Source organism: Anomaloglossus baeobatrachus, chromosome 6, assembly GCF_048569485.1.
Source record: "Anomaloglossus baeobatrachus isolate aAnoBae1 chromosome 6, aAnoBae1.hap1, whole genome shotgun sequence".
Classification (NCBI taxonomy): domain Eukaryota; kingdom Metazoa; phylum Chordata; class Amphibia; order Anura; family Aromobatidae; genus Anomaloglossus; species Anomaloglossus baeobatrachus.
Window position 1 is genome coordinate 214,617,175 of NC_134358.1, and position 15,363 is coordinate 214,632,537.

A 15,363-nucleotide genomic window follows, 5' to 3' on the forward strand; every position below is an offset into this window, starting at 1 on the left:
TCACCCACTGTATACGACCTTCACGGACTACAGACTATCGGTATTTCACGCTCACTAGATCTTCATTAATTTAGCTAAAAGGAAACCGTCACTTTCTCTTTCATCTAACCCCTTCCATTGAGGGCAAGTCCCAAAACCTATCTCTTACTCTATGGTCTGGTTACTTTAGGAGTGCTATGCAATTTACATCATAACCTATTATCTTACTGTACATTATACACTTCACAGACTATATCACACTTTACATCACAGTTCACATTTCACGACACATTATTCACAAAAGAGGCAGGACATAATTCACATTATGTTACACAACAATACAAAATCGCGAACGGTCTCTTCAAGGGAAGGAATGCAACAGCATCAAGTTCACTTCCTTACACAGTAATATGGCTGCTTGAGGCTTTGCTTTATGTCAGCCAAAATTTATATTATATTGTGGTACCATATTAGCCAGAGAAATCGACATAAATACTTTTATGCCCTAAAATGACAAAAGTCTTCAAGGAGTGATACCTTTATTGTCTAACCAGAAAAATTATATTTGTAAGATTTCAGAGTGTGGCACCCCTAAACTAGTCAGGGTGTCACAGGGTACTGCACTCCTTTCTCTTTTGGTGCAGAGCTCAACCCCCCATGGTTCTAGGATCCTAATCTTTGTTATTGCTCCATCAGAATTCAAATCCTAGCTGGAACAGGGCCACGCGCCTAGGGGTCAGACAGACTGGTGGGAGGGGCTGGGTCAGTTGAGAAGTAGCTCTCAGAAACTGAGGAGTTGGAGGGAGTTGGAGCTCCCTGGGAGACATTGGCTAGGTCGCAGACGGTGGTCTGGGACCGGAGGAGTCGGAGACCCGGACGCAGGGTAATAGAAAGGGGTGCCAGACCTAGTTTGGGAGAACGGTCAGCACCGGAAAATCTAGTAACCGAACCGGTAGTGAGCATGGCGGGGTACTGGACCCTAGATCAGGGAGTAGCTTCACGCAACCTGATAATTAACCTGTGGAGGATAGCCTCTTTATGAACTTTCCCCAAGAGCTCAGAGATCGAAGGCATCAACACAATGAGGGGGATAGGGCTTTCCAGCTTATGCAGCCCACTGAGATCTCAAGTGTCCGCCATCGAAGGCACAGCTCCTCTAACTAACCATAGGGAGCGGGACCCTGAAAGCTACAGGCTGAGGGGTCTCTCAGAACATCTAAATTCTAGTACATGGAGGCAGGTGACAGACCATCAGCAATACCAACAGGAGCTGACTCCCGGACGAGCTCCTCTGAAGTGGCAGCGGTACCCAGAGACTTGGTTTACTTGGTTTACTACTGTGTCAGAGTCTGCTTTATGGTCACATCAACACCAACACGGCCTGAGTGAGTACGCTGCCTTCCCCTGCATCCAATCTGCACTACACTCCTCTACACTTCACTATCCTGAGTCCCGTGGCCTCCCCTACCCATAGAGGGAACGTCATCTGGCTGTATCGCTCCATTTCCCCTGGGTACTCTCATCGGCAGTGGCGGTACTCCCCTTACCGTGAACCACGGGTGGCGTCACGCACATTAATCCCCTGTAAATAACCCCCTTTCATTTTCGGGTGACCCCAAGCACCCGGGTCCGGAGACCCTCGAACCACGGCAACCTCGGATCCGAGCAGTCCGACTGCTGCAGAAGCGGTACAAGAGCACAAAGCCTCCTTCATCAGGCAGGTTTACCAATGGAAATGCCTTCATCGGGTACTTGTAATCCTGCCTGATGAAAGAGCCTTTGTTCTCTGAAAGCTTCGAAATATACAGTATTTTTTCTGATTAGTTAATAAAGGTATCATCACTAGAACACTTTGTCATTTTTAGGCAGTATTTACATCAACCCAATAATATAAATATTGTGGGTTAAAGCCTGGAAGCAAGTATTTGTAAATGTATGATACTTGGTTGTTACTGAGTTAATGACTGATTAGAATAGAATTTTCATAATCTGTCTATTGTATTATTGAACAATAAAACACAAATAGAAAATAATGTGACAGGTAAATACCCTGAGTTCCACAGCAGAAATAAACCCACTGCTGTCTTCATCATATTTTCGCCAAATCTGAAGAAAAAAAAAAATCTGTTTTGTCATATCGTGTTTTGTAAAATATAAATAAAACATATATTTTAATAGATTTAACTAACAAAACCTATCCTTCCTTGGACAAGTGTGGTCCTGTTTCTGAAAATGAAAGACATCCCTCTCCTCCCCTTTTTTGTTATCTCTGAACAACACTCTCCTTTAAAGGGAAACTGTCATGTCGGTTTTTGATGTAGTACAGACCTTAAGTTTCAGTCATAGGGGCGTCACTTTTGCTGGGATCAGTCACAGTCACTCAAGTTGAGGCAGGATCCTTTTATGAACTTTGACATGCTCCCAGTATTGTAATTGTTTACACCACAGGTCCTTCATCATCACTTCTCTGCTGAGCTCCACCAATTACAGTCACATGATCGTGACTTCAGCATAGGTCCTTCAACACCACTTCTCTTCGCTAATTACCACAGGTCCTTTCCTATCACTTCTCTGCTAAGCTCTGCCCACTACAGTCACATGATTGTGACATCAGCATAGGTCCTTCACTACCACTTTTCCAATGCTAAGCTTTGGAGCTCAGCACTGGAGAAGTGGTGGTGAAGGACCTGTGCTGATGTCACAATCATGTGACTGTAATGTGCGGAGGTCATGAGAGAAGTGACATTGAAGGACCTGTGGTGTAAACAATTACAATGCGGGGGCGTGTCCAAGTTCATAAAAGAATCATGCCTGAACTTGAGTGACAGTGAATGATCCCAGCAAAATATCCACCCCATGACTGACACCTAAGGTATTCATCTAAGCATATAAAGTATTTTATTTTTAAGACAGATACATGGAATTTTTTACTTTTAAAACCATATTAGTGATGCACATTAGATCATTTAAAACAGATTGGGTGCAGTTAAATATCAAAAATGAAAATGTCAGGATCCCTTTAAATGTCAATTTACAATAATTTTCTTAAACTGTTAATGAATGTAGAAATAACATACGGTACATTTACAGACAGGACCATGTTAGGCAAACCTACCCGCATAAACTCCACACTATTATCCAAAGGAGTTTCTCTACGGAAAAGTAACAGAAAGTTTTCATCCTCTGGTAAAATCATGTTGGCAAGCTGTAGCAAAAAAATAATGTTAGAGGAAAGACTTCTTCAAACACATAAATATCCTTGTTTGTGTAATTTTAAGACACCAAATAATACAGTGTATGGTTTTAAAATATAGATTGATTGTCTACTCTGAATCATTTCTCCTTGTAAAGAGTGCTAAGCCAGCATGAGGAGACTTGTAGGCCACATGCAATTGACCTCTGGAAATCAAATATGCAAATAGAATGGAAGAAGACTTGAACTCTAGTGCCTCCTACTGGATGTAGCAGTCCCAATTTGGACACTTTAAAAAGCCTTGCCACATGACTTAGGATAAGGAGCCAAATCAGACACTTTATTTGCAGATATTTGTTTTGGTCTGTTTGCCTCTCATCAGTACAAAGAAGGAGATTTGATTTGGCTAGGTGAGAGCAAATTGATATTGACTTTTAAGACTGCTACATCCAATAGGTAGCACTAGTGTTCAAGCGCTCTTTTAAAAAAGGCTATTTGCATATATAATATCCCAGAGGAGATTTGTATGGCCTATAAAGGCCCATTTACACACAACGAGATATCGTTGGGGTCACGGTGTTGGTGATGCCTCATTAGCAATGTCGTTATGTGTGACACCTTTTTGCGATCAGTAACTATCGCAAAAAGGTGTCAAATTGTTCGTCGTGTACACGTCGTTCATTTTTACCAATCGTTCCTCATTTGGAACGCAGGTTTTTTGTCATTCCTGCGGCAACACATATCGCTATGTGTGACACCGCAGGAATGAGGAACGACATTGTACCTGCGGCCGCCGGCAATGAGGAAGGAAGGAGGTGGGCAGGATGCTCCGTCCGCTCATCTCCGCCTCTCCGCTTCTATTGGGTGGCCGCTTAATGACGCCGCTGTGACGCCGAACAAACCTCCCCCTTAAAGGAGAGATTGTTCGGTGGCAACAGCGAAGTCGGTGAACAGGTAATTGCGTGTGACGCTGCCGTAGCGATATTGTTCACTACGGCAGCGATCACCCCGTGACGCGCCACCGACGTGGGCAGGTGCTATCGCTCGCGACATTGCTAGCGATGTTGCAGCGTGTAAAGCCCTCTTTAGTCTCCTAACACTGGCTTGGCACTCTCAATAAGGAAAAACATTCTTGTTAAAGGCTCTTTTCCATCTGCGATTTCCTGGTGCGAGTTCGATCCGAAAAAAAATCGAATCGCACTCGCACCAGTGTTAATCAATGAGACAGTTTAATCTGTCCCGCTTTTTCTCCACATGAATCGGGCTCTCGGTGCAATTGCAGCATGCTGCGATTTGCACTGAGACTTGGCTCACGTGTGTGTAAAATCACACTGCACTCTCATGTTATGCGACTGAAGTGCGGCGCACGCAGAGACAGACAATGGAGGAGATAGGGAGAAAGTGTTCCCTCCATCTTCTCCGTTCCTGGGATGCAATCGCAAGATCGTATCACAGTCGCATGACCCTCAGCTGACACCGCAGCACAGGGACATATCCCTTCCGATGATCCCGCATCAGAAGCGGTAAAGCGGTACGCAAGTGGAAAAGAGCCCTTAGCCCTATAGTCAGAGGCCTCTCACCTAGCTAAATCAGATTTCCTGATTTGCACTAATTTGTAGCAAACACCTTGAAACACATGTATGCAAATAAAATGTCTGGTTAGGCTTTTTAACTTCAGTCATATGGCATGTCTTGGTAAAGGGTCAATATTGACTTTTATGATTGCTACATCTAATAGATGGAACTACTGTAAAGTTCATGTCCTCTTTTACTCTAAAGAGCCATAAATGTAAATTGAATAATAACAGGGTTGCACAGTCACTAATTTCATATTTTTTGCTTGATTATGACTTTATTGGATGTTTCTTGTAGAGTTGAGTGGACCTGTGGAAGATCGGGTTTCGCGGGTTCAGCTGTACTTTAGATAAAGTTCTGTTCTAGATCGGAACGTGACCTGAACCCCATTAGATGTCACTGACTGGGCAGTTCAGCTCTCCGCCCACATGCATTTCCGGAGGAGGGCAGGTTTTTTTCTTTGTACACATAACATCCAATAACTTTGTTGTTACCCCCAGCGCGAGCCATTCGAACACTGCAAGTGGCTCGCGCTGGCCCGAGCACCGAGCGTACCCGAGCACAGTGATGCTCGCTTGAGTAGTCAGTACAGTAAGTCACCCAAACTCCGAACTCAAACACTGACTATATTGTAGTCTGTATTTGGTACGAACCCCAAACATTAAGTTTGGGTTCTCTCATCTCTAGTCTCTTGTAATACCGGACCAAGTCTATGCATCCAATAACAAAAAATTATATTACAGAATTCACAATCAGCTTTCAATAACAACATACTACAAAAAGACATAGATAACTTTTGATCATAAACTGGAGTTAGGTAGATGATTGACCTATACTGCTAATATTTATTTGGTGGTCTATTAAAGAAACATTGACCATGTCAACTTTGAGATAGATGTTATGTCCTACAATATATTGGTGCTTTTATTTGTACCCCAATTCTTATAATGTGATCCAGTATGCTATAGTTATCAGGATATTACCGTCAGGTTTCCTAGTCTTTTTGCACCCAACTATCCCCATACATTTATATTTATGCTTTTATTGTAAACTATTGTGGATTCATAAACCATTGTTAAAATCTTTGATAACATGGTTGTTGGCGGTCTGCTTCTCCTTCTTGGATTACTTTGGAATATAAATATAACAATGGTAAGGATTGTTGGATGCGTTCATATAATTCTCTGTTCACTTTCCATTTTACTATTCAATTTGTCTATTCTAAAAAGATGACACAAAAGGAATTAGGATCCTGTGCATTAGTTTTCATACAGAAGGGGCTCCATTAATTTAGTTGGGGTCCCTCAGGTTACTGTTTGTTGTTTAGTTTTAGATCTAAAGAACATTTCTGCATGCAGGACTTTTCTAAAAAAAACGGACACCAAATGTAAATCAGACAGATTGTATGAAACGAGAATGCACAGGATCCCAATTCCTTGTGTCTCTTTCATTTGTTTGTTCTAAATAGAAAAATCTTAAACATTGACATATGAACAGTGCCTTATAACACTTTGATTATTTGCTAAATCATTTAAACTGTATTATTTCCTAAAATTAGACCCTCTTAAATAAGTTATCTAAACAGAATATGGAGACTGACTATTATTTTGTTGCTTTTAGATTGTCTCCAGACCTTCAAAAGCAAGCGTAAAGTCTGCTGAGGCATAAAAATGCTTCTCTGCACCTGAAGATAATGTTTATTTTATGTCAAGATTTGGGCATGTTTGTCCCCTTGAGTATTTCAGATAATAAGTAAATGCAGCTACAGAACAGCTGCTGGAAATGGTCTGGTGAATAGGGGGCATAAGTGCTGTCTGTCTCTTGTCAAAGCCGCAGCTTTAGGTCTTCTGCATTAGTCACTTTTTGGCAGCTTCATGAGTTTTTTTTACTTTAAGAATAGTTGTTGAGGCAGAAAAAGCAGAGCAACATATGTCATATAATAAAATATGCTTATTATGAGCAAAGTTACCTTAAAAGTATTTATATAAAATGTTGCCAGTATCAGATCACTTGAAATATTTTTTCGACAAATGGCATGAAGAAGGTTGTTAAAGAATTGTTCTGATTACTCAAAGGAATCATATTTGTGCAAAGTTTTATAAGGAAAAGTATAATTATATTTTCTTCTTTATGGATAATTATTTTGATGTCATATGGTTAGGATTTATTTTACAGATGTACATTGCTCAGCATAAATGAGTACAGCCCCTTTGAAAAGTAAGATTTTAATCAATATCTCACTAAATACAAGAACAATTTCCAATATTTACACCAGAGTGAGTTTCATTTTTCATTTCTTTTTAATCCATAACATAAAAAGTAAAGTTTAATAATATTATTTGATGCAAAAAAGTAATACACCCCATATATAAAGCTACTATATTATTTTGTATGACCTGCATGATTTTTAAGGACACCATCAAGTTTTCTAGGCATGGAATTAACAAGTTACCGACATATAGCTACATCTATCTTATTCCATTCTTTAACAATGACCTATTTTAGAGCCTGGGTGCTCAGTGGAGTGTGATGCTCAAATTGTCTCATCAGAATTCCCTATAGGTGTTTGACTGGGTTCAGATTAGGAAACATACAGTTAGGTCCAGAAATATTTGGACAGGTACACAAGTTTTGACATTTTAGCCATTTATATATATTCAAGATATAATATTATATATATATATATATATATATATATATATATATATATATATAATCAATACGGGCATAAAATTCAGACTCAGCTTTAAGGGTATTAACATCCTGGTTGAAGGGATTAGAATTACAGCTTTTTAATATGTAGCTGCATCTTTTTCAAGGGAACAAAAATAATTGGACAATTATCTCAAAAGCAATTTAATGGGCTGCATTAGCTATTCCATTGCTAATCCATCATCAATTAAGCAGGTAAATGGTCTGGAGCTGATTCCAGGTGTGGCATTCTCATTTGGAAGCTGTTGCACTCTTAATGGAAAAGAAACAAACCATCATTAAGCTGAAAAAAGTAGAAATCCATCAGCAGATCACAGAGATGTTAAGAGTGGCTCAACACTGCAAAAAAAAAAAAAAAGAGTGCATTGGTGAGCTTGAGAACTCAGGCCTGGACGTTCATGGAAGGCTACTGTGGTGGATGATGACAAAATTTTTTCCATGGTAAAGAAAAACTCCTTCACAACATCCATTCAAGTTAAGAAAACTCTCTAGGAAGTAGGTGTTTCATATCTAAGTCTACCATAAAGAGAAGACTTCATGAGAGAAAATACAGATCATACTCTACTAGGTTCAAATCATTAATCAGCCTTAAAAATAGAAAGGACAGATTAAACTTTGCCAAAAAAATCATCAAAAGAAGCTAGCCCAGTTCTGGGAAAGTAGTCTTTAGATAAAACTAAGCTCAACCTGTACCAGAATGATGGCAATAAGAAAATATGGAGAAGGCTTGGAGCGGCTCATGATCCAAAGCATACCACCTCCTCTGTAAAACATGGTGGAGGCAGTGCAATAGCATTGGCATGCATGGCTTCCAATAGCACTGGGTCATTAGTTTTTATTGATGATTTGACCGAAGACAGAAGGAGGTAGATGAATTCTGATGTGTACAGGCCTGTACTTTCTACTTTCTAACATACTGTGAAAGCAATCAAGGATTTTATTAGGCAAAGAAGTGGCATAATCTGCAATGGCAGATTCAATCTCCAGATCTCATCCCCATCAAAAATACATTTCACATGTCTAAGACAAAATGTTAGGCAGAAAGACCCACAAACAATCAACAACTGAAGTCAACTGCAGAAAAAGCATGGCAAAGCATCAACAAGGAGGAAATCCAGCATTTGGTGACATCCATGGCTTCCAGACTTCAGGCAGTCATTACCTGCAAAAGGATTCTCTACAAAAATTAACATTTTGTTTATGGTAAAGTAAATTTGTCCAATTACTTTTGAGCCTCTGAAATGAGGAGGTTTTCTAAAAAAAAAATGATTACAATTCGTAAATGTGTCACAGGATATTTTTGTCTAACCCCTTTAATTAAACATGAAAGTCTCCACTTCAATTGCCACTCAGTTCATTCATTTTAAATAAAAAATAGTGACATGCAGAGGACAAATCACAAAGATTCTGTCACTGTCCAAATATTTCTGGACCTAACTGTACTTGGCCACTGAATCATAACCATATTTCACGGTAGGCACCATGCATTTGAAAAAATTAATTTACAAAAATGAATAGTGTCTATAGCAAAACATGGTGGTGGCAGTGTCCTTATGTGTGGCTGCATGAGGGCTTCTGGTGTCGAAAAGCTTCATTGCATTGATGGTATCATTAATTCATAGATGTACTGCTCTATATTGAAAGAGAAGATGCTACTATCACTCCATGCTCTTGGTAGACATGCAATTATCTAACATTTCGATTATCCAAACACATATGTGTTGCAATTCTGAAGCAGAATAGGATGAAAGGGATTCAATGGAGGAGTATATCTCTTAATCTTAACCCAACAAAACACCTATGGGGAATTCTGAAGAGATCTGTCATCACTCTCCATCCAGTCTCTCAAAGAGATCATTCTTGAAGTATGAAAAAAGATAATTGTTACAATATTTGACCTACTTGTTCATTACATACCAAGACTTGGTACTGTCCTTAAATCTCATGTAGGTCATACAAATGCTAGATGTGGTGGTTGTTGATGTGGGATGTATTCATTTTTGCATCAACTAATTTGAGTAATATGGAAGATTTTGTAATGAATGTTCTATTATTAATCTTACTTTCATGTTATGGGTTTAAAGAAATGTTATCTGAAACCCAGTCTCGTCAAAATTTTGGAAACTGCTTTTGTATTCTGTGAGAAATTGATTAAAATCTTACTTTTCCAAGGTGGTGTACTCAGGGGTGGGATTCAGCCGGTTCTGTCCGGTTCTGGAGAACCGGTTGTTAAAATAGCAGCAGGTTCCCCGAACCGGCAAGAAACAGATGCGGCGATCCGGTTCACTGTATTCATTTGTGTTAGTGTCTTTAAGACTCTAACACAAATGAATCCCCGTACCTCTGCGACGCACTTCCGGGCACAATGAAGCCTGTCTGCTCCCTGACCCGGTGTGCAGCAACGCACTGACACTGCAGAGGTCACGGCAGCGTGGGGAGATAGCTCCTCCTCCTGCCATCTGTCAACGTCAGTGTGCCTGCCTGCAGAGTGCCATGGAGGAGGACGGAAGACAGAGGAGAAGCTGCCGGTGCCTGGAGCAGGTAAGCGTTCTGTGGGCCGAAGAAGCAGGGGAGCAGGGAGAGGAGCCGCATTAAGATGGCAGCTATATGTGGCTATATGGGGAGAGGAGGCCATATAAGATGGCAGTTATATGGGGAGAGGAGGCCATATAAGATGGCAGCTATATGGGGAGAGGAGGCCATATAAGATGGCAGCTATATGTGGCTATATGGGGAGAGAAGGCCATATAAGATAGGAGCTGTATGTGGCTATATGGGGAGAGAAGGCCATATAAGATAGGAGCTGTATGTGGCTATATGGGGAGAGGCCACATAAGATGGGAGCTATATGGGAAAAGGAGCCATATGGGACAGGATCTGCAGGGGAAAAGGAGCACATGGGATGAGATCTGCTGGGGAAAGAGGCCATAATGGGATGAGATCTGCAAGGGAAAGAAGCCATAATGGGATGGGATCTGTAGGGGAAAGAGGCCATAATGGGATGGATCTGCAGGGGAAAGAGGCCATAATGGGATGGGATCTGCAGGGGAAAGAGGCCATAATGGGATGGGATCTGCAGGGGAAAGAGACCACATGGGATGAGATCTGTATGGGGAAGCAGGGCTCCTTTAGTAATAATTTTTAAAAACTGTAGAAAAATCATTTAATACCATATGACTGACAGTGACGGGAACAACTGATGCTGGACAGGAGAGTGAAGGTATAGGAGGGGAAGGAGATTTTACTTTAACACCTTCACGACCATGGACGGAAAGATCCGTCCTTGCGTCCTGGGCCTTAACGACCAAGGACGGATCTTTCCGTCATGGCGGAATCGCGGCACCGGAGCCTCCGGTGACAGCGATCGGTTAACATAAACCGCAGATTCGGGGAGGAGGGGACCTGTACCTGACCTCAGGAGGGGTGGTGCCTCCTCCCCGGACCTACGGAGGCTGTGATTGGCTGACGAACGCTGCTCAACCAATCACAGCCACTGTAATGTTCCAGCCACTTAAAGTGACTGAAACATTGAAATCCAGCCCTGGCCAGTGCAGCTATAGCACTGGCCATTGGCTGGAGCTGGGTGACCTCACTGGATCACCCTCCCCCAGCTCCAATAACTCTGATTGGAGAGATCGGCCTTGTGACCGATTTCTCCAATCACAGTGTACCTGTTGCCGGTGACCGCCCCCCTCATCGTCCCTGCAGCACGCCAGCACAGTGAGTGTACACAGTGCAATGGCAGGGCGACAAGCTCCGGTCCCATGCTGTTATGAGACCGGAGCATGAGACCCGGAAGTTGCAGCGCTGCCATTGCACTGTATGAAACCGGCCTCCCGATCCGCCGCCGCTGCCCTCCGCCGCGATCTGCCACCCGCATCCCCACCCCTCGTATCTGCTGCCCGCACCCTCACCCCCACACCTCCCGATCCGCCGCTGCCCTCCGCCGCGATCTGCCACCCGCACCCTCACCCCCACACCTCCCGATCCGCCGCCGTTGCCCTCCGCCGCGATCTGCCACCCGCACCCTCAGCCCCACACCTCCCGATCCGCTGCCCTCCGCCGCGATCTGCCACCCGCACCCCCACCCCTCGTATCTGCTGCTTGCACACTCACCCCCACACCTCCCGATCCGCCGCCGCGATCTGCCACCCGCACCCCCACCCCTCGTATCTGCTGCCTGCACACTCACCCCCACACCTCCCGATCCGCTGCCGCCGCCCTCCATCTGCCACAGTGCCACCGGTCCCCCCCGATCTGCTGCCCGGCCCCTTTCCCTCGTGATCGGCTGCTCGTCCCCTCACCGCCGTGATGTGCGCTCCCTCCCCTGTCACCGCTGTGATGTGCGCTCCCTCCCCTGTCACCGCCGTGATGTGCGCTCCCTCCCCTGTCACCGCCGTGATGTGCGCTCCCTCACCTGTCACCGCCGTGATGTGCGCTCCCTCCCCTGTCACCACCCTGATGTGCGCTCCCTCCCCTGTCACCGCCGTGATGTGCGCTCCCTCCCCTGTCACCGCCGTGATGTGCGCTCCCTCCCCTGTCACCGCCGTGATGTGCGCTCCCTCCCCTGTCACCGCCGTGATGTGCGCTCCCTCCCCTGTCACCGCCGTGATGTGCGCTCCCTCCCCTGTCACCGCCGTGATGTGCGCTCCCTCCCCTGTCACCGCCGTGATGTGCGCTCCCTCCCCTGTCACCGCCGTGATCTGTGCTCCCTCACCTGTCACCGCCGTGATCTGTGCTCCCTCACCTGTCACCCCGTGATCTGTGCTCCCTCACCTGTCACCCCCGTGATCTGCTGTCCGCTCTCCCTCACCTCTCACCCCCGTGATCTGTGCTCTGCTCACCTGTCTCCTCCGTGATCTGCGCTGCGCTCCCTCCCCCACCTCTCACCCTCCCCGATCTGCTGCCTCCTTCATCTCCTGTGATCCAGCTGCCTAGATCCATCCTGTAGGGTAACTATCCCCAATCTCACCTCCCACTCCCCTTCCCACCCATACCCCCCATACCGCCCTCCCCCCATCCTCTGCCGCTCCTGCATCCACTGCGCCCTCTCCCATCCGCCCCCACTCTATCCCAGCCGCCGTCTCACAATCACAGATGCTCCCTTTATATGCCGCTGCCCCCCATCTGCTGCCGCCCCATCTGCCTCCCCCCCCCCCCATCTGCCGCTGTTTTTTTTTCTATGCCATGGGGGTCTAGTTTCCAAAATGGGGTCACATGTGGGGGAGCTCCACTGTTTCGGCACCTTAGGGGGTCTCCAAACAGCATGGAATACGCTAATTATCCCAGACAATTTTGCGTTTGAAACGTCAAATGACGCTCCTTGCCTTCCGAGCCCTGCTGTGCGCCCAAACATTTTATTTCCACCACATATGAGGTGTCTGTGTACTCAGGAGAAATTGCACAATACATTTTATGGTGCAATTTTTCCTGATACCCTTGTGAAAAAAAAAGCTACCTGGTTGAAGTAACAATTTTGTGGTAAAAATTTTTTTTTTTATTTTCACAGCTCAACTCTATTAACTTTTGTGAAGCCCCCAGAGGTTCAAAGTGCTCAATAAACATCTAGATAAATTCCATGAGGGGTCTAGTTTCCAAAATGGGGTCACATGTGGGGGAGCTCCACTGTTTTGGCACCTCAGGGGGTCTCCAAACGCAACATGGAATACGTTAATTATCCCATACAATTTTGCGTTTGAAACGTCAAATGACGCTCCTTGCCTTCCGAGCCCTGCTGTGCGCCCAAACATTTTATTTCCACCACATATGAGGTGTCTGTGTACTCAGGAGAAATTGCACAATACATTTTATGGTGCAATTTTTCCTGATACCCTTGTGAAAAAAAAAGCTACCTGGTTGAAGTAACAATTTTGTGGTAAAAATTTTTTTTTTTATTTTCACAGCTCAACTCTATTAACTTTTGTGAAGCCCCCAGAGGCTCAAAGTGCTCAATAAACATCTAGATAAATTCCATGAGGGGTCTAGTTTCCAAAATGGGGTCACACGTGTGGGAGCTCCACTGTTTCGGCACCTCAGGGGCTCTCCAAACGCAACATGGTGCGGCTAACGATTCCAGCTAATTTTCTGTTCAAAAAAGTCAAATGGCGCTCCTTCCCTTCCGAGTCCTGCCGTGCGCCCAAACAGTGGTTTTTCGCCACATATGAGGTATCTGCGTGTCCAGTAGAAATTGCCCAACAAATTTTGGGGGTTCATTTAATCCTGTTACCCTTGTGAATATGCAATATTTGAGGCTAAATTAACATTTTTGTTGCAAAAAGTAAAATGTTCATTTTTTCCTTCCACATTGCTTTAGTTACTGTGAAGCACCTGAAGGGTTAATAACCTTCTTGAATGTGGTTTTGAGTAGCCTGAGGGGTGCCGTTTTTGGAATGGTGTCACTTTTTGGTGTTATGTGTCATGTTGACCTTTCAAAATCGCTTCAAATGTGATGTGGTCCCTAAAAAAAGTGGCTTTGTAAATTTTGTTGTAAAAATGAGAAATTGCTCATAAACTTTGAACCCCTATAACTTCCTTAAATTTTTATTTTTTTTTCCCAAAATTGTTCTGATGTAAAGTAGACATGTGGGAAATGTTATTTATTAATTATTTTGTGTCATATGTCTCGTTGGTTTTAGAGCATAAAAATTCAAAGTTTGAAAATTACAAAATTTTTCAAAATTTTCGCGAAATGTCCGTTTTTTTCACAAAGAAACGCAAAAAATATCGGCCTAAATTTACCACTAACATGAAGCCCAATATGTCACGAAAAAACAATCTCAGAATCACCGGGATCCGCTGAAGCGTTCCAGAGTTATAACCTCATAAAGTGACACTGGTCAGAATTGCAAAAAATGGCCTGGTCTTTAGGGTCAAAATAGGCTTGGGGCTGAAGGGGTTAAATTACTTGTATTTTTTGGTTGAGGAAAGTGCGTGAAAATGGGTGTGGCTAACAAAATGGGTGTGGTTACAGAATGGGTGTGGTTTTCAAATGGGCGCTGTTTACAGAGAACCTGTTGTTAAAAATTTGAATCCCACCCCTGGGTGTACTCATTTATCTTGAGCATTGTATATTCCATTTCATATACAGCTTCAATTCCAATGCTTAACTTTAATCCAAAGGTATCATAAATGGAAATTTTATATTGTTAACCCCCATTGGGACAGTGACGATGTCTGTAAAGCGCTGTGGAAAAAAAATGCTATATAAGCAAGTAAAATAAATAAATCCACCATAGGAGTAGATAGGTACAGACAACCAGTCTGGAGAAATCAGGGCCCCAAACCACCACGAGCCTGTTTTCAGGCACAGCAGTAAATTAATTTAGAATTTTCAGTATGCCCTTGTAAAATCTTGAAAAAGAACATTTGAAGAAAGGCTAGACATGCTTCTTCTAACTTGACTGATTTCTCAGGCATGCAGAATTACTCCTAGATCTCTGAAATTACTGCTCTTCCATTTTTCTTTTAAATTACCCAGGGTCTGGCAGCACCTGCTTTCTCAGCTCACTAGCAAGCCTCTGTGCTTCTAGGGCTAGGATCAATGGTGATGAGACAAAGAACATGCGCTTGGCATTAGCCAGAATTCAGCATCTAAGAAGTGAGGAATCATGCCTATGAATTGACAAACCACTTTACTACACTTCCATTTGCTACAATAGCAAATACTGGGCCACATAGCACAGGCTATACAAAAGCTATGATTGAATAGTTTGTAGTAGATAAATGTTCTCATGATTTTCACATTTGATAAAATCACATATGAAAAAACACTTTTTAAAAAAATAAAAACTACAATCAACATTTAAATTGCAACACTAATGCCTACTTTACACGCTTCAATAAATCTTTCAATCCGTCGTCAGGGTCAAGTTGTAAGTGACGCACATCCTGCATCGTTCGTGATG

The 15,363-nt window shown here is 43.5% G+C and overlaps 1 protein-coding gene across 1 annotated transcript in view; it reads right to left on the reverse strand.

Annotated features, from left to right (window-relative positions):
• Positions 1 to 15,363, reverse strand: part of SCGN (secretagogin, EF-hand calcium binding protein) — a 130,106-nt gene that overhangs the window by 32,002 nt on the left and 82,741 nt on the right. Inside the window, exons 4-5 of the mRNA XM_075316429.1 lie at positions 3,095 to 3,184; positions 2,029 to 2,085 (exon numbers count right to left, since the gene is read on the reverse strand). Coding sequence (XP_075172544.1) covers positions 2,029 to 2,085; positions 3,095 to 3,184 — 147 coding nt within the window. The remainder of the gene's footprint in view (positions 1 to 2,028; positions 2,086 to 3,094; positions 3,185 to 15,363) is intronic.